Below are 26,278 nucleotides of genomic sequence, written 5' to 3' on the forward strand. Positions count from 1 at the left end.
GCTGGAAAGCCAAGCCCCATAGCCCAGCACCATTGCATGGGTCCCCGGCCGACCCCACAGGCCAGTGCAATGTTGTGAGTCCCTGGCTGACCCCACAACACAGTGCCGTGGTGTGGGTCCCCAGCTGACCCCACAGGCCAGCGCCATGGCGTGGGTCCCTGGCCAACCCCACAGGCCAGTGCAATGTTGTGGGTCCCTGGCTGACCCCACAACACAGTGCCGTGGTGTGGGTCCTTGGCTGACCCCCCACAGGCCAGTGCGATGTCGTGGGTCCCCGGCCGACCCCACAGCCCAGCGCCATGACCTGGGTCCCCGGCTGACCCCATGGGCCAGTGCAATGTCGTTGGGTCCCCAGCTGACCCCATGGGCCAGTGTGATGACGTGGGTCCCTGGCTGACCCCATAGCACAGCACCATGGAATGGGTCCCCAGCTGACCCCAGCTCGGCTGTTTTCCTGTTGTCCTGGACTGTCTTATCTATGGGCAGGTGCTGAGGAAGGACACCCAGAGCTGCTGAAAAGCCTTAGACCGTCCTTTGTCTCCTCTCATGAGGAACACGAGGCTGGGAGCTGCTATCTGTGGATGTGGGCCGTGTGGGGTCTCCCATGGTGTGGCCCACGTGGGGTCTCCTGTGGCTGTGGGCCACATGTGGGCTCCCGTGGCTGTGGGACTCTCCCACGGTGTCCAGTGGCCCTGTCTCCTGAGGATCGGGTTTCGTCACTTGTAGTCAGACCCTGTTCCTCCTGAACAGGATTGGAAAGCTGGGTTTTTAGTTTTTCTGCCATCACGTTTCCCTGTCAATGCCAATCATTGGTTCAGCCAACAGTGATACTGAACTTTGTTTACATGTAGGGTGAGGAGTTGCAGAGACTTTTCTCCCCGAAGGTAGAGTTCTGATTTCCAGAGCACTGTGCATGGTATTCTTCTGACTGAGGCCCCGAGTGTGCAGCAGGTCAGCATGGCCCAGGCCGCAGTGAGGACGTGCCCGTCCACACACTCGGAGCCCCCCAGGGACCAGCAGTGTCCTTAGGGGGACAGGAAGTCCCCAGGCCCCTCAGTGCCAGCTTGGATGCACCAGGGAAGACCCCCGCGGTAGTGAGGGGTCCTCAGAATCCTGTGATCTGGGCAAAGGTCTCTCCACCCACGAGTGTAGAGGAGGGTCGGGGGTCTTATCCCCTGAGGCGCCTCATGGGCTGTGCCCAGACTGAGAAGCTGCAGCCACACTCTGTGGCTTCTGCCTCAGGAACTTTCGAAGGGTGCACAGGCCTGGAGTGGTTCAGAAACACCTGAGCCTGGGATTTCCGGCCTCCAGAACCTGCACCGACAGGCCTTAGGGGCTGCCTGGGGATTCACTCGCTGCTGTGCTGTGGTAGCCGGAGGGGCCCAGCATCAGAAGTTCCAGTAGGTGGGGCTCCACGTCAGGGTGTGTCCCCGGGCACCCCCATTCCTGCTAACATCGAAGCTCTCGGGAAGGGAGGTGGTGGGGGGTTCTCAGGGGTGTCCGGCTACAGTGAACAGTCTGTGTCCTGCGGCCTGGCGCCCTCCTCACCCTGCAGGAGCCCCAGCCGTAAGCATCAGTGACCCCCTTGCCCTGCAAGAGCCCCGGCCCCATGCCCACGCCAGCCCACGGAGGTAGCCCTGGCGTCCTCAGAGCCCCCCGGCCCTGTTCAGAGCCCCCCGGGCCTGTTCTCCCTATTCTTGTTCACGTGCCCCTTGATGCGCAGTCCCGTGCTCACTGTGCCTGGTGCATTCACCAGGCTGAGGACACTCACTCAGGGCTGTGACCTCGCGACTTCAGTGCTCAGCCACGCAGCACCGTGCTCACAGACCCCATGCTGTTGGACTCTGGCGGCCAGAGGCAGGGATGACCCACCCTGGGTGATAGCCACACTGTGCCATAGCCACACTGTGCAGGAAGCCCGGTGCTCTGCTCTCTGAAGCTAAATGAATTCATGTCAGCCAAGAGCTCCAGCTACTCGCTCCCTCTGCGCACACGCCCAGCCTCTGCAGCACCTGCTGCTTCTAGGAGGTGGAGCAGCCCCAGGCCCTCAGAGGCCCACGTGAGAAGGCACAGCCCGGGCCCGGCTGCAGCCTAGACAGGCGCCGGGCCAGCACCGAGGATTGGGGTGCTGAGGACTTGAGGGGTGCTGGTGGTTGCTGGAGCCAGAGCCAGGGTCGGACACTGTGCTGCACGCCTGCGAGGGGCGATGGTCCTTCTGGGCTCCAGAGTTCCCTGAGTGCTCCATGAGAGCTGTGGGCCTGCCGTGAGCAGAGCCCTCACTGCCAGAGGCTATCTGTGCTCCTGCACTTTGTTGCTGTCCAGGACTGTGTCCCCCACAGCTGTGAAAGCTCTGGGGTCACTGCAGAAGGCTGGAGGAATGCCGATCCAGGACGACTTCATTCAGGACGTGGCATTGGAGGGCCCTGCACAGCAGAGCTGTCGTTCTGGCTCACCTGAGTGGGAGCTTCGCTGAGGACTCTCCTCTCCTCTGCCCATCTCTGGTACGGGGTGCCTGTGGCGCAGCGTGTGCTTCCTCATGACGCCCGGGCCCTTCTCTCCCGCGGCCCAGGTCAAGGCAGGACGACGCTCGGTTTCCCATCTGCACAGCTGGGCCTGTCCTTCCTGGGCGGTCCGTTGTCCACTGTCTTCCTGAGGGGAGTTTGAGGAGAAGCCCCAGGTCTAACTGTGGCAGACAGGCCCGCCGCCCTGCATCTCGGGACGCAGCAGGCAGTGTTTCCACGGTAAGCGCGGGGAGCGGGACCCACTTTCAGAGAAAGAATTTGGCATCTGGTGAGAGCATCTTGTTTCCAGGGGGCATTTCAGAAAGAGTTTGCATCCGCATAATATAAATACACACTTGGCAAAAGCAAACCACAAAGCCAGGCTCTTTGGATTCTTAGACTAAAAATGTATTGGGACCCCCAGGCTTCGTGCCGTGTCTGGTTCGACCTCGACTCCCTGGTGTGCTCTGCGGAGGTCATGGCGTCTTCGGGTGCCACATGCCCGTCTCTGGGTGGCACAGGCCCCTGAGACTGCTATGAACTTGCATCTCCAGCTTTTCAAGTTTTACTAGAGTGTCATCGAGGCAGTAACTTGATGTGAGAAAGAAAGCAAATGCCTAGATTGTCTGGAGACCACACGCTGGGAACAGGAAAGGCACCGTGGTGCACTGCGGGGGCATGTGTTCATTTGACAACACTAGGTGCCTGCTCTGAGCCAGGCCCTGCTCTGGGTTAACAAGACAGACAGACACATCCCTGCCATGGAGCTCTGGGGGTGGCAGGGGACAGCATGGTGGGGAGGAGCCTGGGGATAGTGCACTCAGCAGGTGAGCAGCACCGGTGGGAGAGGAGCCTGGGGGTGCCACGAGGAAGCTTGCTGAGGATGGCAGGGCTGGCAGGGGACAGCATGGTGGGGAGGAGCCTGGGGACAGCGCGCTCAGCAGGTGAGTGGCATGGTGGGGCGGAGCCTGGGGACAGCACGATGGGGCGGAGCCTGAGGGTGCCATGAGGAAGCTTGCTGAGAACAGCCATAAACAGTCACCCCGGGTGACTCCGAGCTGTGGGAGGCCAGTGCAGTGCAGGGACCCAGTCGGTCACTTTGGAGGGCAGGTCCACATTCATTGTCACAACTAAAAAAATTCCCAAAAATCAAGACCCACCAAAGACGATCTTACAGTTGCAAACTGTGAACCACATAAGGACACATTCCACAGATAGCAAGAGTCCAGAAATACAACAAAGGCAGGGCAGACCCTCAATAATGTCAAATCATCGAATAATTGATACAAATTATAAAATAATATTGTAAATTATTAAAAGCATGACAGAATTAGAAACATAAGTACCACACTATGAAAAAAATCCCAACAGATTAAAAAAATGTAGGACTTGTAGAACTATTATCATTAAAATTAAAAGCTCCAGGGATGAATTAAGTGCTGGAGTAGACACAGCTGGAGAAGGGATTGAGGAATGGGATGGCAGGCCTGGGGAATGGCCCAGAATGCAGCACAGAAACGTGGCAGGATGGGACAGGAGGGTCGGGGCTGGGAGAGGAGGGAAGAGCCCAGTGCTCGCACAGTGAGGGTTCACAAGGGGCACACTGGAGAGTCGATGGCTGGGTGTTTTCCAGAATTATCCAAGACATAAACCTCACGAAGCATGGTGAGTCCTGAGCAGGAGGAACGGAAGTAAATCCACACACAGACATGTCAGAGTGAAACAGCGGAACGTCAAACATGAAGAGAAGATTTTTAAAGCAATGTGGGAAAAATGTCCTATTACCTACAAGAATGCAAGTGGCAGCAGGTTTCCAGAACAACCACAAAAATACACACCAGGAGAAGTGGAGGCATTCAGTCAAAGAGCTGGTGGAAAACCCCACCCACACACTTAGAGTTCTCTCAGGAGCCAACTCAGCCTTCAGAACACTGGCCACCCAGTACCCGGTGATGGAGAGACACAGCCCCACCAGCAGGTCCCACAGAGAACCAGGAGTAGCTGAGCTTCTGGAGCAGGGTGGGATGAAGAAGGAAGAACATTTGTGTAAAGCTTAAAAACATGTAGACTAAGGCGAGCTGCTTTTTGTGGACTCATGCATGGCAGTAATATAAAAATGTACTTGGGGCTGGGCGCAGTAGGACACTTGGGGAGGCTGAGGCAGGAGGATTGCTTGAGGCCAGGAGTCTCAGACAAGCCAGGGCAATGTGGCAAGACCCCATCTCTACAAAAAATAAAGACTTGGCGGGAGTGGTGGCACACGCCTGTAATTCTAGCTGCTCGGGAGGCTGAGGCAGGAGAATCACTTGAGCCCAGGAGGCAGAGGTTGCAATGAGCCGAGATCACACCACTGCACTCCATCCTGGGTGACAGAGGGAGACTCTGTCTCAATAAATAAATAAATAACTTAAAAACCATACTTGGGATTCTTGAAAGGTCTGAGTTACATTGGGAGGAATGAGAGGGTTTGGTGGTGCAAGGGAGATCTGATCCCCTCCTTCCAGTGCCTTCCTGAAATCTCGAAACATGTTGTATCATAGAGATTCAGGGAACCTGCCATCAGCATTTTGGTGAAAGCCACAGGATGGCAGTGGCTCCTTTCTGACTCTCAGCAGATCTCATAGATGCTCCTGGGCAGGCCTTAGGGAAATCTGGGCTCCTAGTCTCATAGCTGGTGCCTGCAGAGCCAAGAACCGCGTGGCACCTAGCAGCTGGCAGCCTCCCTGCTGCCTCCTCACCTCCACACCTGAGAAGCCAGTGGGACCCATGCTGGACTGGGGACCCTGCTGCATCTCTGATGTGGGGGACCCTCAAACTCAAGCTCCAGAATGACCTAGAGATGATGTGTGTTTATAGGCCTGTGTATGAATGTATCTGAGTAAATGCCTGCAGGCAAACACACACATGCCTGCGTACACATAAACGTGCCTGCATGCAAACACACATGCCTGTGCACACATAAACATGTGCCTGCGTGCACACACATGCCTGTACACAAACACATGCTGCATGCACACACGCACATGCCTGCGCACACATAAACATGCCTGCATGCAAACACACATGCCTGCGCACACATAAACACTGCATGCAAACACACACGTGCCTGTGTATGCATAAACATGTGCCTGCATGCACACACATGCCTGTGCACACATAAACACATGCCTGCATGCAAACACACACATGCCTGCATACACATAAACACATGCCTACATGCAAACACACACATGCCTGCATGCACACATGCCTGTGTATGCATAAACACGTGCCTGCATGTAAACACACATGCCTGCATATGCATAAACACGTGCCTGCATGCAAACACACACATGCCTGCATGCACACATGCCTGCGTATGCATAAACACATGCCTGCATGCAAACACACACATGCCTGCGCACGCATGAACACGTGCCTGCATGCAAACACACACACGCCTGCGTACACATAAATACACATGTGCAGAATTGGTCCAGGATCCATGCCCCTACTCTGCCTTTGAGGAGGGGCATCCGTCTCCGGAGGCCTCTGCTGCATCCCCACCCCACTTAGGAGCTGACTTGGGGCCCTTCCCAGAGGCTGTGGGTGCTGGAGGGAGAGAGTTGCTCCCTGGAAGGGGAACTGGAGCTGTACCCTCTTAGGAGGCAAGAGGCAGCGGGGCTGTGAACACCTGTGCTCCAGGCAGGAGGCCTGGTCCGGTGGCTCAGGTAGCAGCCTGGCACAGGGTAATGACTGTGTGCACGAGACTGCTGATTGTCCGTTTCAGGGATGATGGACGAGGTCACAGGAAGAGCTGGGATAGGCATGGTTTTGAGGGAGCTCTAGCTCAGTGCCATGCCCTGCACAGTTGTGGGGACATGACTAATGAATAGCACCAGGGAGGGTGTGCGTGGTGACCGCACAGGAACACGGCCAGGCCAGTCCTGCTGTGGTAGGAGGGTGTGTGTGGTGACCACTCAGGAATATGGCCAGGGCCAGGCCTGCTGCGGTGGGAGAGTGTGCGTGGTGACACTCAGGAACATGGCCGGGGCCAGTCCTGCTGCAGTGGGAGGGTGTGCATGGTGACACTCAGGAACATGGCCGGGGCCAGTCCTACACGGGTGGGAGGGTGTGTGTGGTGACTGCTCAGGAACACGGCCGGGCCAGTCCTGCAAGGGTGGGAGGGTGCACGTGGTGTCTGCTCAGAAACATGGGCGGGCTGGGCCGGGCCAGTCCTGCAGGTGTGGGAGGCAGTGCTCGCCTGGGGCTTGTTTTGGAAGAGTCTCAGGGGACAAGGCCATTTGCTGCCTCCGGTGCATGTAGGAATGAACATTTTGCCCCTGAGCTGCTGCCAGAATCTCACCAGTGTGCACCTTGGGGCCATTCTCCCTGACCTGTTCTCACAAAGCTGACATTGCTTACTCTGCAGGTTACTTGACACTCTGGGCAGGACAGGAGCTGTGTTCCTTTTGCTGGGGGAGCCAGCCCTAGGGAGGAAAGGCCGAGAGGGGCTGCTGCTGGGGCTGCCATGGCAGTGCCCGAGGCCACGAGTGCTTCTCTGGCGTCCCCAACAGAGAAAGGTCTCTGGGTGGGCAGAGCACGCCTGTAACGGGCAGCGCAGGTCCCACTGTCTGCAGCAGAGGCAGGCGGACACCAGAGCCTGCTGGCACCACAGAGCTTTCTGGTGGCAGATGTGGCAGCTCTGGGAAGGGCAAATGTCACACCGAGCATTCAAGCATCCCAGCTGCACACAGACACACGTGCCCCCAGCGAGGAAAACCAATGTGACTTTATTTTCTGCTCTTTCTTTTCTTTAGCTCTTGGAGTTTGACAAGGAGTTGTCTGTCTTTAAGGACAGACTGTATGAACTGGACATCTCGTTCCCTCCCAGGTAAGGAGCATGCTGTTTGCTGGATGAACCCGGCCGGGAAGGCGGCGTCTCCACCCTTCCAGTCTCTGGTGCATCTGTGTGTCTGTGTGTGCCAGTGTGTGCTGGGCATGAGCGTGTGCATTCTGTGTGCATCCGGAGTGTGTGTACCATACCTGTGTGTACACGTGTGTGTTGTGCATCTGTGTACACAGGTGCGTCTGTCTGTGTGAACATATGCGTCTGTGTGTCTGTGTGCACATGTGCACGAGTGTGTGTGTGCACGTGTGTCTGTGTGCACCTGTGCATCTGTGTGTGCACGTGTGTGTGCACGTGTGTGTGTGCGCATGAGTGTGTGTGTTCTTGTATGCATAGTGTTTTTGTGTGTGCACATGTATCTGTGTGTCCTGCACTTGTGTGCAAACTGCACCTTCTCCTGCCCTTTTCATGACATGAAGAAAGCAAGCAGCTGAGAGTAATAAGTAATTCTGTTATCTTTTTTCAAAAAAGGTTTTTTCCGATATGCAAAATATGTTCTTATCAGATTTGCTCACGAGGGGCCCATGGGGACTGTGTGTTATGGATCTTTCTGGGAATATTGGGGCCTCCAAATGCAGTGTGTCTACGTGGGTGTGGATGTGTTTAAGGCATGCGTGTGTGTGCCTGGGTTTGAATGTGCAGATGTTGCATGGGTGTCCGTGTGTGTGCAGACCTGGTGCAGATGTGCATGAGATGTGCATCACACAGTTGTGGATGTGTGCACAAGGTGTGCTCGTGTACATGGTTGCATATGTGAGCATGAGTGAGAACATGTGTGACTGTGTGTGTAGGGCTTATGCATGTGGCTGTGTTCCACAGATGTGTGTGCACGTGTGTGTGTGTTCACGCGTGGAGATGTGTGCCTGGGTGTGGATGTTTGTGTGCATTTTTATGCAGATTTGCTGGCACAGAGCAGTTCTCACTGTTGGAAGCCGCAGGGGACTTCCACTGGCAGATGTGGACTTTGCCTCTCAGCTAGGAGCAAGGATGGGAGCCGGAAGATGCGGCGTCAGAGAGCTTGGGTGGGAGCCGGAAGATGCAGCCTCAGAGAGCTTGGGTGGGAGCCGGAAGATGCGGCCTCAGAGAGCTTGGGTGGGAGCCGGAGGATGCGGCCTCAGGGAGCTTGGGTGGGAGCCGGAGGATGCGGCCTCAGAGAGCTTGGGTGGGAGCCCGAGGATGCGGCCTCAGGGAGCTTGGGTGGGAGCCCGAGGATGTGGCCTCAGGGAGCTTGGGTGGGAGCCCGAGGATGTGGCCTCAGGGAGCTTGGGTGGGAGCCAGAAGATGCGGCCTCAGGGAGCTTGGGTGGGAGCCGGAAGATGCGGCCTCAGGAAGATGCGGCCTCAGGGAGCAAGGGTGGGAGCCAGAAGATGCGGCCTCAGGGAGCAAGGATGGGAGCCGGTAGATGCGGCCTCAGAGAGCTTGGGTGGGAGCTGGAGGTTGCGGCCTCAGGGAGCTTGGGTGGGAGCCTGAGGATGCGGCCTCAGGGAGCTTGGGGACACAGGCTTTCCTGAAGCCAGAGGCAGTGCTGAGGGCTGAGCCTTGAAAGTGACAGAGCACTTTGGTGTCCAGGGGAAGTTTTTGAACAGGTTGGAGGAGCCTCCAGAAGGCAGTGGTGACCCAGGCCTCTCGCCCTCCTCACGAGCTCCTTCCTGTTCTGCAAAGACACCGAGTCTCCCTGCCAGGCATGCCGGCCTCATCCTGCAGGAGGTGCAGGAAGCCCCAGGGGATCTCAGGCCCACACCCCTCTTCCTGGAGGGCTCCCCCATCCTGCTTGGATCTAAAGTCTGACTGCTGGACACACAGGCCCCCAGAGAGCCCCTCGTGCCCAGTGGCATTCCAGAAAGATCCATGGACCCCTGAACCTCAGCATTTCCAGGGTGCCCACACGCCCAGTGGCATTCCAGGAAGATCCATGGACCCCGATCCTCAGCATTCCCAGGGTGCCCACACGCCCAGTGGCATTCCAGAAAGATCCGTGGACCCCGACCCTCAGCGTTCCCAGGGTGCCCACACTGGCCCAGTGGCATTCCAGAAAGATCCGTGGACCTCGACCCTCAGCGTTCCCAGGGTGCCCACATGCCCAGTGGCATTCCAGAAAGATCCATAGATCCCTAACCCTCAGCATTCCCAGGGTGCCCACGCGCCCAGTGGCATTCCAGAAAGATCCGTGGACCCCGACCCTCAGCATTCCCAGGGTGTCCACGTGCCCAGTGGCATTTCAGAAAGATCCGTGGACCCCAACCCTCAGCGTTCTCAGGGTACCCACGCAGGCCGGGCTTGCTTTTTGGCATTTGGCTGGGTGAGATTGGCTTCCACTTTCCCTCTGCGTCTGCCCTGGCGGGGGGTCCCGAGTGCCTCTGCGTGCCAGGCTCATCCACCTGCCACCTCACACTCTTCCCCGTACAGCTCCGCGCCTGTCAGGACACGTTGGCCTTCCTGTGCTTTCCTGAAGGCTGCCAGGGCCCTGAGGCTGTGGGGAGGTGTCCTTGCCACGGCCTGGCCCCTGAGGCCTGTGTCTGACCCAGCTCCTCAGAAGCTGGGAGCCAAGCCGCCATCTGCACCTGCTGGTCTGGCAGCGTCTCCTTCCCGCCGTGGCTCCCGGTTTTCAGAATCGTTTCATAGTTTTTGCTGTTGTTGTTCAAGTGAACGCATTGCAAACCGGCCGAGCAGCCAAGTGCATCTTCCCGTCACTGCCACAGTCCCCACCCCGGTTTTTGGGCAGAGGTGAGTTCACCGTCTTGGAGTGGCTCAAGGCACCTTGTCAGCATTGGTGGGCAGGACCCTCCCGCGGGCAGTAGACACTCCATGGGGAGAACCCGCACCTGCTGACCCAGAGAGGAGACAGCATTCCTAACGCAGAGCTCCAGGAACAGCCGCACCCGGGGCGTTGGTGTGCACGCTGGCAGAATGATGCCAAGAAACGTGTCATTGGCAGATGGGTCTGAAGACCAGCGGGGTCTTCTCCCGCAAAGGTGTTTGCCACTGATCCCCATGGATGAATAGAACTCTGCTCCGAATGAATTGTAACTGAATGGTGTCTGTCATTTTGCCAGAAAAGGTGCTAATATTTCAGACATTTATACAGCCCTCAGTTTTTGTCCTTAACTAAAAGCACGTTTCTTCCTAGCGCCTTCTTTAGGGACAGCCACAAAAGTGACTTGTTTGAGGTGGACAGGAGCAGGAGGGTGAGCAGGCGGGAAGGAGGCTGGCCAGACCTCGGGCTGCCTCTGCCTCCACATAAAGAACTCTCCCGGGCGGGACCCTGAGCTGTAAGATGGTGCCTTCGGGCCAGGACGGCACCCAGGATGCAGCCTCCCAAAGGCCTTTCATGCCATGCACTATTTCCATTGGGTGTAATGTGTTAAAGCTCTACATGTGTGCTTAGAATTACTGGGGGACAAGGGACCCATGGTGGCAGGGATGAGTCTCGCCCACGCTGGTCTCTGGAAACCAGGCGGCTGTGAGTGGATGCGGGGTCAGGTGGCATCAGCCCTTAGTGGTGAGCAGAGGTGGTGATGGGCTTTCTTCACCCAGCATTGGTCTGCTCGGCTCCCCAGAAGCCAGGGCCCTCGGGGCAGGATTGTGGTGTGCGCCTCAACAGCAGCCCTGCAGCCCCCACCCCGTAGCTCCCCCCACCTGATATCTCCTGATACGTGTGGCTCCCGGTACAGCCCAGGCTCAGGTGGCGGCGATTTGGACACCCCAGCAGTAGCATGGAGCTGCCGCCTTTTTGCGCATCCTAGCTAGAAGTGAATTTCTAATTTTTAGTTTAACTTTGAGAATTAACCGTCATTAACTCTAAGATAAAGAGATTTAAGATGGCTCCGCAGTGGCCGCTCCACTGGCGTGACAGCCCGACATTTCCAGGCATTAGCATTTCTCACAAAACCCCACGTAGAACATGGCTGGCAAGGGCAGCGCGTCTGGAACCAGAGTCCCAGCTCTGCCCCTGACATTGCAGAGTTGGGCACATCGCTCACCCCTCGCAGCCTCAGCGTCCCCCTCAGGATGGTATCATCTCTGGGCAGGCTGAGCCTTCAGGCCCAGGCCTGCCCGACAGTACCCACCTCCAGGTCAGCCCCTCCGCAGCCAGAGAGCCGAACGCTCCCAAGTCACCGCAGTGTCGCCGGCCATCGGGTGGCTCCTGTCGCAGCTTCCGGATATGTGGGGGGCACTGCGTTTCCTCGCGGAAGCCGTGGTGCTGCGCATAGTCAGCCAGGGGTTTGGCTCTCCCTCTTTGTCTGTGTGGACGCTGAGCGTATGGAGGATGGGAACTGTCACGTCCATTGCCTGGGGGCTCCCTGTGTCTGTGGACTCCTTACATAGTGAAGAGACTGCATCATTCTATTTATTAAGAAAAAAACCACATGCCACCATCGAAATGGCTCCGCAGAGCCTCGCTGGCCGCCCCGGTGGCCTGGCCACTTCCCTCTTCCAGCGACTGAGGATCCCGGAGCTTTTGTCCATGTGGGTTCCATCTATTGGTCATTGCCATCAGTTTTTAAATATTTATTAGTTCGTTTTAAAAATAACAACAATTACATGTTTACATAAGTAACATTTTTGTGAAAAAAGTACCGATGCATGGGGAGGGCACCTTCCGCCAGGGCGTGATCTGGCGGCCGCACACACAGGTCCCGGGAAATTCCAGCCACCCAGGGTGTGGGAGTCTGCAATGCAGTGGCACATCTGGCACCCAGTGCATGCAGCACCTTCCTCAGAACGGCAGAGCTCAGTGGAGGAGTCTCTGGTGGGGACGCTGCCAGCCTCCGGGAGGAATACGTTTTCCAACACCCTCGGGTCTTCTTGAAAGCTTAAATTTTGTCATTGGCAGCAAATAGCATCTGCTGCTGCTGGAAGAGGCAGGCTCGTCCGCCCTTCTGGAGAAAATGTCTGTTAGCCACCGAGGTCTAAGTTACCACAGTCTGTCTGTCAATCTTTCTGGCAAAATATGGTGTCCGTGAAATTGAGCAGCTGCTTTAGCTGAAGACTCAGATGCAGGCACGCTCCCCTGAGAGACGAGGGCCATGTCGTGCCTCTGGGCAGAGGGCTCCCTGGAGGCCTCATCTCATCCTACCCAGCCCAAGACCCCATCTCCCAGGCCTGAGGTTCAACATGAGGAATCATCTCTCCTGCTTCCCTCGGAAGTGAAGGTGGCTTTTTGTTTAGTGCTGAGGGATTGACCCTGGGAGAGACCCTGCCCAGCACGGCCCGGCCTCTGCCTGGTTCCCACGCCGGCGCCGGCAGTTTTACCACCTTGGGCAGCGTTTGCCACATCCGTGCAATGCCAGCTCCATGAAATGAGTGTCCTCGTCAATGTAGATCTCCCCTCTGAGACTGCTGCAGGGGTCCCAGGGACCCACAGGGGGCCACACGCCAACTCCAGAACTGCCCAAAACTTGGAAGTATCCCCAGTGCCCATGGGACGGACACACAGTCCCCAGTGGGACGGACACTCAGCACTGACACGGAGGCCACGGCAGCCGCCCCATGAAGAGTGGGACAGACACTCAGCACTGAGCCGCCGCTGCACACAGCTCCACAAGTGAGTTTAAAGCCGGGTTGCACAGGTGGAGAGGAGGCCCTGGGACTCCAAGGGGTGCTGTTACTGCAGGCGGGGAATCACTTCCCACCTCCCTCCCCGGTGGAGGCCTCTGGGCTGTGGGCTGGCACAGGGTGCGGTGGGCTTGTGAGCACCCGTGTCCATGTGCGCTTGGCCTCCTGTGTGCCTCACTGTGAAGTTTACTAAAATAAATGGACGAATTTAGAAGTTCTATCGCTACCCGTCAAAATGTTTCAAAGTTTTTATCATACTCAGAGCACGTCAAATGGGAAAAAATCACTCCTTCCCAAAGAAAGACTCTCAGAGGTGGGAAAGGGATGTTTTCATTGAACAATTACTGAGCAAGATCAAGTTTCAGCTTTTGAAAAAGACAAAAATATACGCAACACAGGAATGAACTGCCCAGACAAGTCCAGCCAGAGGTCGTCTCCCTTTAATGGACACATATATTTTTAAATCAGGGATTAGGAGGCCCCTTTCAAACTTTCTGTGGGCCATAATTTACATTCTCCTGTTTTTAGATGTGTATTTATAGTGTAATAATTATCTAGCAAAATGAGCTCGACTGCCTGCAAGCTGGCTGCTCAGGAGGGAGCGAGGCCGCCCGTCCGCCTGGTGGTCACGAACCCTGGCTGTCTGCGGCTCATACAGACTGTGGGACCTGTGCCGAGTGGGAGGACAGTGAGGGAACCCGTCCCACGGAAAAGGCCTGCCAAGGGCTCCGGTCACCCCGAGAGCTTTGTCCCTCGAGACATGGGTGAGGGGAGTGCCCGGGACAGCCTCCTGCTCTGTTGCCCAGGCTGGAGTGCAGTGGTGGTCTCGGCTCACTGCAGCCCCATCTTCTGGGCTCAAGCAATCTTCCCCGCTCAGTCTCCCGAGTAGCTGGGACTACAGGTGTGCGCCACCACGCCTGGCTAACTTCTTTATTTAGTATAGAAACGGGGTCTCACTACGTTGTCCAAGCTGGTCTCAAACTCCTGGGCTCAAGCGATCCTCCCGCCTCAGCCTCTCAAAGTGCTGGGATGACAGGCGTGAGCCCCCGTGCCCAGCCCCCCAGACCCTCTTGGAAGTCTGTGCCACTTCCTTCTCCCGCTCGGTAGCTTCAGTGTTGCCACAGCTGTAATCGTTTAGTTTTTTCTCTTTGGTTTTAGGGCCTTCTCCTTTTCAGGAATTTCAGCGGCAGCTGGTGTGTTTGGAAGCGGGTGTCTGAAGCCAGCGTTGCCGGTGGTGCCTGCAGGCTGCACGGGAAGGCAGAGCAGCTTTGATGAGGTGCTGCTTGTGACGGGCGTGTGTCAAAACCGTTTTCTCTGTAGTGTGCTACACCCTCCTGCTCCTTGTACACAAGAGCAGCGTGGTAATCGGTTAATACTTTAACCAGGCGGGAGTCAGAGGAGGGGCTTTCACCCTGATGCCCACCCGGAGAAGTGAGGCTGCACTCCTTCCTCAGCACGGCTCAGGGAGCTGGTATGAACTGTCGCTGTTTGCTTGAGGTTCAGGGTGGCTGAGCACTGTGGCGAAGCCATGGGCCCCCACCCAGCCTGCCTTGTAGGGCCCTCCCAGGCCCGTTGGTCTCTCCTGTGCTGTCGGCCCTGCCCCAAGACCTCAACGTAGCCAGGCTTTTCCGCCTGTTGTCTGCTTCTCGGGCCCGTGGCGACCCTACCTACCCAGCCCAGCCTGCTCAGGTCCTAAAGCTGGGCCTTGTCAGCAGGGCCAGTCAGCCTGGCCACAGCAAACAATCTGCCGTGCAGCCTACACGGACCGCTGCCCGCATCCTACAGGGAGGAGAGAGGGACAGGGAGGAAGGGCAGTGCCTGCAGGCGAGCACAGGAGCACGATTGTTCGCCCTATCACAGCCGCTCCCACGCTGTGGGGGCAGGTGTGCCCGTCTTGTGTGCTCCCCCCCCACCCAGCAGGTATGCTTTCAGATAAGCCCACATGCCTGGCACTCCTGCGTCAGTCACTGCTGGGCAGCATCCAGGCCCCGCGTCCTGCTGCTCTGCGGTGTGGCCCCGCCAGCGCCTCCCGCCTGTGGGTACAGCGGTGGTGTGCAGTCCACACTGGCCTTCCCCAGACCCAGCTGGAACCAGCCCCTCCTGCATTTCTCCCTGGGTGTTGGGGGCCACAGGGAGCACCCCTAGCTGTGGATTAAGGGTGCTGCCCCCAACAGCCCGGCCAGGACACCCCTCTCACCCAGGCTTCTTCCTCCTGTTGAGTCGCCTGTGAACACTCCCAGGGCAGCCCTTCCTGGAGCAGATGGGCTGAGGAAGCCACTGCCACTCGGGCGTTCCTGTTACCCCTTGCTCATCCCCAGAGCCCAGTCTGTCTGAGCAGCAATGCCCATCAGACCCTGTCCCGTGGACAGTGGGCGGCTGTGCTCCCTGCCACGCCCTGGCTTCTCTCCGTGCCCCCAGGGGGTGCCAGGCGGCACGGGCTCTCCAAGCTCCATGGGGTGCATGAGGAGTGAGCACTGGTTCAGTTCCAGCTTCCTATTTAGAAGTCACCTATTGTGTGCTGTGTGGACGTGTGTCCGGATGCAGTGGACGTGTGCCGGGTGCAGTGGACGTGTGTCTGGATGCTGTGGACGTGTGTCCGGGGGCAGTGGACGTGTGTCAGGGGCAGTGGACGTGTGTCGGGGGCAGTGGACGTGTGTCTGGATGCTGTGGACGTGTGTCAGGGGCAGTGGACGTGTGTCGGGGGCAGTGGACGTGTGTCGGGGGCAGTGGACGTGTGTCCGGATGCAGTGGACGTGTGTCGGGGGGCAGTGGACGTGTGTCCGGATGCAGTGGACGTGTGTCGGGGGGCAGTGGACGTGTGTCCGGATGCAGTGGACGTGTGTCCGGGGGCAGTGGACGTGTGTCAGGGTGCAGTGGACGTGTGTCCAGGGGCAGTGGACGTGTGCCGGGTGCAGTGGACGTGTGTCGGGGGGCAGTGGACGTGTGTCCGGGGGCAGTGGACGTGTGTCCGGGGGCAGTGGACGTGTGTCGGGGGCTGGGCAGGCCCCTACCTGCATCCAGTTTCCACTCGTGTCCGCGGTTGGGATCAGCTGAGAAGCTCCTGAACAAGGTGGCCCAGCCTTTCAAATGTGTGAAATGGGACAGGCTACCAGGTTGCTGCTTCTCCTGAAAACACGTGCAGCTGTTCTCTGCTCTGTGCTCTTCAGAAACATGTATGACACGTAGGCCCTACATAGTTACGTTTTTAACCAAGCAATGACTGAGCCCAAGGCCGGGTGGCAGCCACGGCTCCCGTGAGTGTCGCTCCCACTGGAACGCGGAGAGGATGGGAGCTCCTGCGTCAGGGCAGAGCAAGTTCCGAGTCCCCGGCTGTTTCCAGGTGGTTGGGCACAGGGCTCACAGGCGCCCCTGTGGGCAGGGTCCAGGGGGCATGGGAGGGGCTGCAGAATCCACAGCTGAGGTGCCGGGACGAACCCAAAACCTAATCACAGCCAACAGGGAAATTTCACAGCGAATCAGATCCCAGTTGCGACAGGTGCTGTATGATATTTTGGAATTAACTGAAAAAACTCTTGAGACTCTGGTGAAGGCCCCGGAGGTTGAGAGTAAGCAAAGATGCTGTACTTAGGGACAGGTGGCTGAGCTCAGCCACAGGATCCCCAGGGTTCTTTCACTCCAAGTGGAATTCGTTACCACTTCAGTGCAGTCCCAAGCGACATGCCCATTTTGGGGTGGGTTTGCAGCCCGAGGGGTGGGCCGGGCCCCCTGAGAACCTGCAGGCCCGGAAGTGGGGGACGTGCTTGCATGTTCCAGACTCGGTGGGTGGTGGGGGCTGTGGCCATGAGGCTCCAGGCTGGTGGGGGAGTGACCAGTCCGTGTGTGTGTGGACTGCTCTGCTGTGTGAGGGCGGGGGCCGACGGCTCGGAGACGCAGCAAGGCCGCTGAGGAGCCCAGATGAGCTGTGCCCTGGCTGGCAGTGGGTGGTGGAGACGCAGCCAGCAGACCCCGGGCGGTGCGAGATGCGCTCACTGTGTGGGTGAAGGGCTCCGCCCTCAGGGCTAGTGACACCGCCATGTGGCCAGCCCCATTCCCAGACCCGCAGAGGGCATGGGCAGGCCCGGGAAGCAGTGAGTCGGGGACAGTCACCCTCCACCGCAGCAGTGACCCAGGGCCACGGCCTGAGCACCTGGACGCTCCTCGAGGTGGGAGTGGCGTTGGTCAAAGCGGAGACGCGTGTGCCACACCCCAGAGCTGCCTGCACTTAGAGGCGTTTCGAGCTGAGCCGGGCCGGGTCACCAGGTGGAGGAGCATCCTGGGACCAGATGACACTGGCTGCCATTTTGTTTCCATGGAGGTTTTCATCATACTTTAGACCATGTTCAAAAAACCAACAAAAACCAAAGCTCAACAATTTCATGCAGTAAAGAAAGAACTGATGTGAAGATACTGTGCTATAGCTAAAATTTAGTCTCACATAAAAATAAAATTGATATAGAACTTAAATTGTAAATTTGGTTTTATATTCTAGAAACTTCCATACGTGTATTCATTCCCCAGGTAGTGCTGGCCATTCTAAGGTGTATTGGGAGAGAATCGGCACAACTATCCCTTTGGGGCTGAGGACGGCCCGACCGGCCGGCTGACCCTCTGCCTTCATGTCTCCCCAGCTACCCGTACAGTGAGGACGCCCGCCAGGGTGAGCAGTACATGAACACCCGGTGCCCGGCCTGGTGTGACCGCATCCTCATGTCCCTGTCCGCCAAGGAGCTGGTGCTGAGGGTGAGTGTGTGCTGCCCCAGCCCTGGGCGCAGAGGGATGTGGAGCGCTGGGTCTGGTCTGGCCCAGCCCCGGTGACAGGGCCCCAGGGGTGGGGGCACCCAGTCTGGGGAATGCTGCCAGGTTGGGCCCTGGCCTCGTCCTGCCATGAGCTGCACCCCAGCACTGGGTCACCTCTGAGCCAGCACTTGGGCTGGGGCAGCAGCAGATAGAGCCGAGTTCCTGGGCTATGGGCAGCCAGCGTCGTCCTGAGTTTGAAACATACACGGGTGGTCGGCAGGAAGTGTTTTCAAATCGTGGTTCACTGTATCCTTGGAAGTCAATGTGCTCTTGTGCATTCCAGAGCTCACGGGCTGGGCCGTGAAGCACAGTAGAAATGGTCTGAGGTTGTTTTCCTAAGTTGTAAATTAGAGCCCAGATTCATTTGGAGCCTTGATAAGTTAAAAGTGAACGGGCAACATTTTCAGATGACCTGGGCCTTGGGAAATTTTCAGATTTCCTGTAATGTTTTTTTTTTTTAATAATTTTTTTTTTTTTTAACAAAAAGGGAGATAGGGGCTTGCTTGCTACGTTGGCCAGGCTGGTCTCAAATTCCTGGGCTCCAGCATTCTGCCCTCCTCGGCCTCCCAAAGTGCCCGGACTACAGGCAGGAGCCACCGCGCCCGGCCAATCCTGTGATTTTTCAGTTCCCACATTTTAACACACAAGGAGTGTTTTCAGAAGAATCAATATCTGAATTGGTTTTGTCAACCCCATGAATGAAAATTAAATGCAGATAGTAACGAAGCTTGCGGGTGTGCGTGGGAACTGCAGCCGTGCCCAGCACCCAGAGCTGGGGCCTCTGACCACGACGTGGGTGGGCAGTCGGAAGGAGGCTGGAGACTCTGGTGGTGCTACTGCCAGCCTGGTGGGCTCTGCCCCCCTCTCCACTGTCCCAGGCCCAGAGCAGGGACAGGAGCCCCCTACTAACCCCGACTTCAACACCAGCTGTGTGAGGCTCCAGTTGTCCCTCACTGCCCGTCTGTGTCGCTGTGCCAGACGGCACCAGACCCCAGGCACAGCAAACACCTGGGTGCAGGTGTGCCCTCAGCAGGGCGGGGACCCTCTGCAACCCCAGTCCCTGAGATGCACCCTGCCGGCCTCTGCCACGTGGCTCTGTCTGCCAGGCCGGGTTCCTTACTGTTCCTTCCTACATCCTGGAGCACCCTGGGTGCAGCCTGCCCTCCGTCCCTGGCTGTGCTGTGAGGAGCCTGCCTGGTGGGGGCCTGGGCTGGAGGCAGGGCCCCTTGGCCAGAAGTCCCTGGGGTCTGCAGCCAGCCTGGCTCCTCCGCAGCCCCACCTCTGGCCTGTGGGCAGGGCCTGTACCCATCATTGAGGAAAGCGTGTTGGCCACAAGCACAAAAGCCCAGGAGTGGGCTCAGCCTGGAGCCTGGCTGTGGACATGCCGCTGCCCCTCTGGCTGGGCTCACTGGTAGGCACGCCAGTCCCTCGGTGCCACATGGTGGGTGCTCCCATCTGCCGGCGCTGAGAGTGGGTCAGGCATGTGGAGCCCAGGGCTGCTACCAGCGGGGCAGGAGCCTCCCGGGGACTCGGGCACAGATGCCATCCCCTGGGAAAACGTCAGAGGTCACGAGAGTGCAGATTGGTGAGCAGCGCCCAAGGGCAGAAGGCTGGCAGGGCTGTGGCCTCCCCACATTGTGCTGCCGCTGCCAGGACTCCATCAGCTCAGAGCAGGGCAGCGTTGCAGCCCGTTTTCCATTCATTCACAGCCTCTCGGGTTCTCTGGATCCGGGACTTGACACTTTACGCTCAGGGTGGGGGACAGAGCCTCACAACACATACCTGGTGGCCTTTGACAGCCCGTTTCCTGGGGCGGGAGTTTGGACAGGCTCTCCCCATGGGGCCACCCAGCGGGGAGCGGGTGTGCAGGACAAGCAGACGGGCACCGGGCGCGCTCCGCAGCCTCATCCATCATGATACGCGCTGTCACCTCGTCACCAAGCTCCGTTCTGCCTCCGGAGCCCTAAAACACCAAAAGGGGCTCGGGACGCGGGCGGTGCTGCTTGGGGAGCCTTGGTGACAAGTGTTCAGTGAGGTGTGCGGCGCGCTGCCTGTGCCCGCCGTAATTTGTTTATCTGTCCAGAGATTATGCAGTTGCAAATCCACAATTTTATGCTGCCTTTGTAAATTACCACGCTGCGTTTGATGAATGTTTCTCCACTTCTGCGGAGGCGCCGCTTCACCCGCGAGAGACGGGAAGGTGCTCATGCATGCGGTGCCGAAGCTTGTGTTTTCATTCTTTCTGGCAGGCGCCCATGCTGGAAAGTAAATCTGACCTTAAGCTTCCCACTGCATTAACGATAATTCAGTTTTAACTCGATAGTCTCAGATGCTCCAGCTGTGGATATAAAATTCCAGCTCAACCAGAGCTGAGTGCTGACCAGCAGCAAACCGCTTCCGGAGGCGCCCAGAATGCAGGCACCCGTCGGGAAGTACGCACACAGCCGTGAATTGCTATGCACAGATTGCTTTGTGTCGTGGTGTGGAATTCGGTGTCTGTTCTCGTTTGAACACTGAGTTCTAGGTTAATAGAACAGTCAAAAACAAATCAAAGTGGGAAGATTGGAACTAGATGGGCTGCCTCAGTCAGAGGAGCACACCTGCACAGAAAGCTGGGGTGCACACACTCCTGTGAACAGGGTCCCCTGCAACTCCCCGGAGAGCCAAAAGGGCCAAGGTCAAGGTGCTGAGTTGCTGCCGTGTCACCAGAGCCTTTGGTCCATGAGCTGGCCTCTCTCTCAGGGGCCAGGCAGGGCGGGGTGGCAGAGGTTGGGGAGGTACTGGCAGGGGCCGACCCCCCGCATCTCTCTGCCCCCACAAAACCCTGATGTTCCTGCCAGTCAGCTCCCAACTGGACCCAGGATGCCCCACCTCCCCACACTCACCTGTCTGTTTCCCCTTTCCAGTCGGAGAGCGAGGAGAAGGTTGTCACCTATGACCACATTGGGCCCAACGTCTGCATGGGAGACCACAAGGTGACATAGACTGAGGTCCAGGGGCCGGGCCGGGGAACCAAGGGGAAGCTAGGGGACCGGGGGGCTGGGGCCAGTGGGCGGGTGGGTGCTGGGGCTGGCAGGCAGGTGGGCGGGGGTTGGCCAGTCTCTCCTCTCCTGCTCTCCTGTCTTCTTAGTCTGACTCTATAGAGTAGGCCAAGTTGGTCTGTTTTTATTTAATTTTAATAAAATATCATAAGCTAGGTGGATAAGTAGGAAGAAGGCAGAAATGATGTTACAATAGAATAAAATACATAATTTAATATTTGTAAAAAAATGTTGTCCACAGCTGATTGTTTCTGAAGGCTGTTTTGCAAATATGCAGCTGCAGTGTTTTAATGGCCTTCTTGGGGCAGGCTCACTGTCAGCCGAGGAGCCGGGGTGAGGGCGCTCCCCACCACGTGCCGAGGGGCAGCACTGGCACAGATCGTTTATTCAGGCAACTGCACCTCGAGAGTGTACACAGGAGACAGATCAAATCTCATTTTCAGCCAATAAATGAGTTAGCTTCTTCCACGTTGGAGGCCCAGAGCTGTGAGCCCCAAACACACCCGGATAAGATGCTGGACCTGCCAGGTGTGGCAGAGCCGAGGACGGGAGAGCCTGCCTTCCCCACTTCATTTGGGGCCTATTTAGCCACTCTTTTACATCAATTTTTCCATTATTTTTTTTACCTGGAAATAACACCTTCCTTGCAAAACCTGTCATGGCCGGCCTGGCTCCAGCTCCACATTCACGGGGCCCCTGACCCCTGCTCTGCCGTGGCTGCGCACAAGGGCCGAGCTGCCTCCGCTGGCCATCAGCTCCTCCCAGCCTGGTTCATGGCTGCCCTTGTGAGACACAGGGTCCAGGTGTACGACGGGAGGCGGCGGCATGTGCTGTGCTGTCCCGCGTGCGCCGTGCTGACACCCTCCTCTCTTCCTGCTGCAGCCTGTGTTCCTGGCCTTCCGAATCATGCCCGGGGCAGGTAAACCTCATGCCCATGTGCACAAGTGTTGTGTCGTGCAGTGACGTGGTGGTAAATATGACTCCTCCCTCTAGTTCAGCTTTTACGCAGCTTTTCCTGGTGCGTTTGTTCCTTTAACAAATTACGAATTCCGTGACAGGGAAGAGATGCCAGCGCCACGAGAGGACCCTTCGTGAGCCCTCCCTGTAGCCGTGTACCGAATACGCACTCTTGAAAGCTGCATCGAGAACCCGCCCAAGCGCCACCTGCTAGACGGCCAGCCCCACACTTCGCTTCAGCCTCCGGACCATTCCGGAACAGCCTCACATACCTCACTGTCTCGTCTGTTCATGTGACATTAAGTAGAAATATTGGTTTTTTTTTTTTAAATAAGTCACAGTCCTGTTGTCAAAACTCTAATAGACAGCAAAGAGGGTCTGTACTGTAGACTTCACAGTTTTCAGTTTTTAATGATTGTCAGTGGAGGGGCTTCTCCAGCACAGAGACCCCCCCCCCACTGTGTCCAGGGACCCCCTCTGCCAGGTGGAGGTGTGTCCAGGGGCTGGGGAAGCTGAGACGGGCGCTCCCTCTGCCGGCCGGCAGCGTGGCCCTGAGCATGGCGAGGGGGTCTGTCTCTGCCGATGCTCCTTCCGCAGCACTGACTCTGCGCCGTGTCACATGGTTTTTGAATCACACTGCAGCTGCTTTCCATTTTTATATATATATAAATATATATAAATATATACTTTTTAAAAATAATTTATAAATCTTACCAAAACTTATGCTAAATGTACTTTCCAGTATGAACGCACAGGAGAGTCCCATCAGTAGGCGGCATTGGAGTCTAGGAGCTCAGCTGTGTGTCCATCAACACACAAATTCGTAAAAAACACACATGGCCTCGCCAGCGTGGGTAAAATCGGCCCCACAGCACGTCTTCACTAGCGGGCCGTCACTCCCATGCCGTTCTTCTGTGTAATATTAAGAACTGAATGTGAAGTTTATAGCTAGCCTGGGTGTACCTTTTAAGAATTTTGTAAACCGTTTGTCTGTCTGTTGTTACTGTTTATGGTGCCAGGTATTCTACATTACAACAATAATATCATGGGAGAAACAGAAATAGCCTAGTTCGCTTCCAATAGAAACTGCTTTTAACATGGGCTGTATATAAAAATATTAAAGAGAAACAAAACTGTACATTTCCTCATTGCTCCGCTACAAACAACCCATGTAATAACCTTGTTGCAAATATTTTTCTCCTATAGCACTAAGTACAGCATTAAAAGGTGATTAGAGAGTCTGTTGATGAAACACAAATGTATGTTTTATTGATTTTACTTTAGAACACTACAGAGTTCCTGGACCGGGTGAAGGCATTAGCTGGGCGTTTGTTTGGTATAAATACTACCACTGCAAGTGACTGCTGTCCTCTGCGGAATCTGTTCTTGGTGGAAGCACCGGTCCGTGTCCCTGCTGTGGTTGCCGCTGTCCGCAGTTCAACACGGAGTCCGCCCCACAGGTTTCAGCTGTTGGTCGTTCTGAGGGCCTTTAGAAGTGACTGGTCTGGTTCCTAAGCAATAAAATTGACCGTGGTGAAAATAGTCCCGTGTTGCTTTGTTTTTGCTCCTTTCCCTTCTCCTGCCACCTTTGAAATGCTAACTCAGGGGAGCGGCCTCCTGTATACCCTGTTATTTGAGATCAAGCTCATTAGAAATCCTGGAACTTCACTGTATCACACACTGTCACAAAACACTAAGCCGTTCCTTGAGAAAAGAAAAACAGCCTTTTGGACTTTCTACTGTAATAAAGGATTTATCCCTCAACATTTTAAAACGAGATTATATAAATGCTTTGCCTTCCTCAAAACTTTAAGAAGCCCCTCTGCTCTGAGCTGAGCTGAGAGGGCTCCCCACAGAAAAGCGTTGCTTCTGCCCTTCAAGTTGCTTCCTTGTAAAGAAGGCTGCTAAGAGCCTAAAACAAAACGCGCCGAGTTTAAGCCCTTTATATTTCTCTTTAACGCTTCTGCAAATGCCTTCCAAGAGAAATCGTACCACCGCAATGATATAATAATTTACATTTAATTTTTGAAAATTAAAACTCAACAGTCACGCCCATTAAGATGCAGCGATGGGCAGCCCCGGCCACAGAGGCTGCGGGAGGGTGGAGGGGTTTTGTCAGCCGGAGCCACAGCCCCGCGGAGCTGGCGGCATTTCAGGGCAGGACATGAGTCCCCTGAGCCCCCGGCTGGGCGCTGCGGGCCTTGCCCACGGGGCCTCCAGCTCCCTGACCCCGCGTGACCCATGGGAGGCCCCGCCGCTCCGCGGGCGGAATTATTTCAGATTTCTCTTCGCGCTCCTAGTTTGGAATAAACTGCTTTCCACCGCGGGAAGATCTAGCGGGATGGTGACCGAAGGGCCTCCGTGCAGCGGTTGAGACCCGGTTCCACCGGCTGAGCCCAGGGCGGGCCTATGGGATCCGCTTACGCGCAGAGGCATCTCCGAAATAATCAGAGCAAACCCCTCGGCCGAGTACGTGGCCCCGAAGCGGGAAAACGGAAGAAGAAAAACCTCCCGCGGGGACTCGAGGCGGGTACGCGGCTCACCCGCCCTTTCGGGGCCCCCCAAGCGCGTCCGAATCCGCCCCGAGGCGAGGCGGGCCGGGCCGTACCTGCTGCTCCGTCCCCGGCTCCGTCCCGGGCTCCTGGCGGCTGTCGCTGCGGTTCCTTCCCGCGGGCCGGGCCCCTTCCCTGCGCCTTCGCCGCCTCCTCGCGCCTGCCCGGGGCCCGCAGCCTCCGCACCTGGAACCCGGAGGACCCGAGGCGGGCGCAGGGGTGAAGCCGGGGCCCGGGAGGGGCCGCCTCGCTCTGGGTTCCAGACGGAAGAAACACGCGGCGCAGGCTCCGGAGCGGCGGCTCCGACGGGGACCCGTTAAATAATTTATTGATGATACAAAGCAACTCGCGCCCACCCGGGGCCGCCCCCGGATTCTGCAAAAATAGATTCGCCCCCACCCCGCGCGTCCTCACAAGGCGTCCCCCGCGCCGCCGCCGCAAGGGCTGACCAGCGCCAAGTTCGAGGGTTTGTGCTTCTTGAGCAGCCGCGTGATCTTCTCGTCGTCCGAGTTGGGGTCCAGGGGCCGGTTGTATTCATCGTCGTCCTCCGCGTCCGAGCCGCCCACCTTCAGCTTCTCGGCGTCCGAGTCCTGCTTCTTCTTGGCCGACGCCATCTCCGCGGCGTGCCGCTTGCGCCACTTGGTCCGGCGGTTCTGGAACCAGACCTGGGGGTGGACGGGGCGGTCAGGCGGCCGCGGGGCCCGGGGCTGGCGCTGGGGCCGTTCGCAGGACGCGGGCCCCCGGCTCTGCTCTCCGGAGCCCCGCCGCGCTCACCTTCACCTGGCTCTCGGTCATGCCCAGCGAGTAGGCGAGACGCGCGCGCTCCGGGCCCGCCAGGTACTTGGTCTGCTCGAAGGTTTTCTCCAGCGCGAAGATCTGCTGGCCCGAGAAGGTGGGGCGCGAGTGCTTCTTCTTCCCGTCCTTGTCCAAGACGCCGCCGGCCGGGGCTGCAAGGGAGGGGAGGGGAGGGAGGTCAGCGGCCGGCGGGGTCCCCTCCGCGCCCACCTGCCCCGCACCCCCCGCGCGGGCCACTCACCCGGGCCAGCTAGACGCGGGTCCCTCCAGGGCGCGCCCTGCACCACGCCGGGCCAGAAGATGGGCGGCCGCCCGGGCAGCTCGGCCAGGGGCTTGGGGTAGCCGCGCGCCACGGTGGCCGCGGGCCCGAAGTAAACGCCGGCGGACGACGCGAGCCCGTTGAGCCGGGGCAGCCCCCCCAGGAGGCCCCCGCCCCCGGCGCCCACGGGCCGGCCCAGGATGTCGCTGATGCCGTGCGGCGTCCCGAGCGGGAGCTGCGCGCCCAGGCCCCCCAGCGCGGGCGCCTTGAAGCCGGCCGGACCCTGCAGCGCGTAGGGGAACAGCGACGTCTTCATCTCGGCCATGTTGTGCAGCGCGGCCAGCGGGGCACTGCTCAGCACGAACGCGCCCGGGCGGTTAGTGTCCATGGGCGCCGCCGCCGCCGGCCCGGGCTCCCATCCGGGCCCCGCCGCCGCCGCCCCTGCCCGCCGGCCCGGGAAGTTTGCGCGCGGCCCGGGCGGGCGTTGGCTGCAGCGCGGGGCGCGGGGCGCGGGGGGTGGGCGGGCGGCTCCGGCGCGGGGCGGGCGGGCGGCGGCGGCTCCGGGGCCGGTCCGAGCAGCGCCGCGCGGGACGGACGCGCTGATAACGGGGGCCCCCGGGGCGCGGCGCGCGCGCTGATTGGCTGCGGACCCCGCGCTCCGGCCATTGGCCAGCGCCCCCCACCGCCCGCGCGCCCCCGCCGGCCGCGCACTCCATGAAGGGCCCATTAGCGCGGCAGGTGCCTCCCGGGCTGTAAATTCGCCCCCTGATTTATCTCCCCGGGGACGAAATAAATCCCGCTTAGATGGGAGTTTAGTTAGGCAAAGGTTTTCATGCGAAATCAGGAAAAAATACGAGAACATATTTTATTAACGGAAAGAATGCAGATTTGAGGACCAGCCCGCGCGCTCGGAGCTCCCCCCTCGGGGAAGA

General features: G+C 58.0%; 2 protein-coding genes across 6 annotated transcripts in view; one reads left to right on the forward strand and one right to left on the reverse strand.

Moving 5' to 3' along the window:
• INPP5A (inositol polyphosphate-5-phosphatase A) overlaps positions 1-23,282 on the forward strand; it is a 244,174-nt gene extending 220,892 nt beyond the window's left edge. For 4 of the 5 annotated variants that reach the window (XM_024253980.2, XM_054523088.2, XM_054523089.2 and 1 more), the window contains 5 exons: positions 7,301-7,374; positions 17,574-17,685; positions 20,649-20,717; positions 21,666-21,753; positions 21,842-23,282. In XM_024253980.2, the coding sequence (XP_024109748.1) occupies positions 7,301-7,374; positions 17,574-17,685; positions 20,649-20,717; positions 21,666-21,746 (336 nt within the window). In that variant the 3' untranslated portion in view covers positions 21,747-21,753; positions 21,842-23,282. The remainder of the gene's footprint in view (positions 1-7,300; positions 7,375-17,573; positions 17,686-20,648; positions 20,718-21,665; positions 21,754-21,841) is intronic. The other variant, XR_008510733.2, reaches the window with a different exon arrangement.
• Positions 23,065-25,811, reverse strand: NKX6-2 (NK6 homeobox 2). The gene is made up of 4 exons (XM_002821293.6): positions 25,329-25,811; positions 25,067-25,239; positions 24,349-24,957; positions 23,065-23,251 (listed from the first exon to the last, which is right to left on the reverse strand). The coding sequence occupies exons 1-3, from the start codon at positions 25,732-25,734 to the stop codon at positions 24,703-24,705; spliced, it is 834 nt and encodes a 277-aa protein (XP_002821339.1). The 5' UTR covers positions 25,735-25,811; the 3' UTR covers positions 23,065-23,251; positions 24,349-24,702.
• Positions 25,812-26,278: the final 467 nt, after the last annotated feature.

The sequence above is a fragment of the Pongo abelii genome, chromosome 8 (assembly GCF_028885655.2).
Source record: "Pongo abelii isolate AG06213 chromosome 8, NHGRI_mPonAbe1-v2.0_pri, whole genome shotgun sequence".
NCBI classification, from domain to species: Eukaryota; Metazoa; Chordata; class Mammalia; order Primates; family Hominidae; genus Pongo; species Pongo abelii.

Bases quoted from the DNA above. Each gene is read 5' to 3' on its own strand.
- NKX6-2 (XM_002821293.6), bottom strand. From the start codon at position 25,734: ATGGACACTAACCGCCCGGGCGCGTTCGTGCTGAGCAGTGCCCCGCTG. The intron at 25,240-25,328 runs GTGAGTGGCCCG...CCTCCCTTGCAG, and splicing joins CCCGCGTCTAGCTGGCCCGG to CCCCGGCCGGCGGCGTCTTG. The intron at 24,958-25,066 runs GTGAGCGCGGCG...GTCCACCCCCAG, and splicing joins TGACCGAGAGCCAGGTGAAG to GTCTGGTTCCAGAACCGCCG.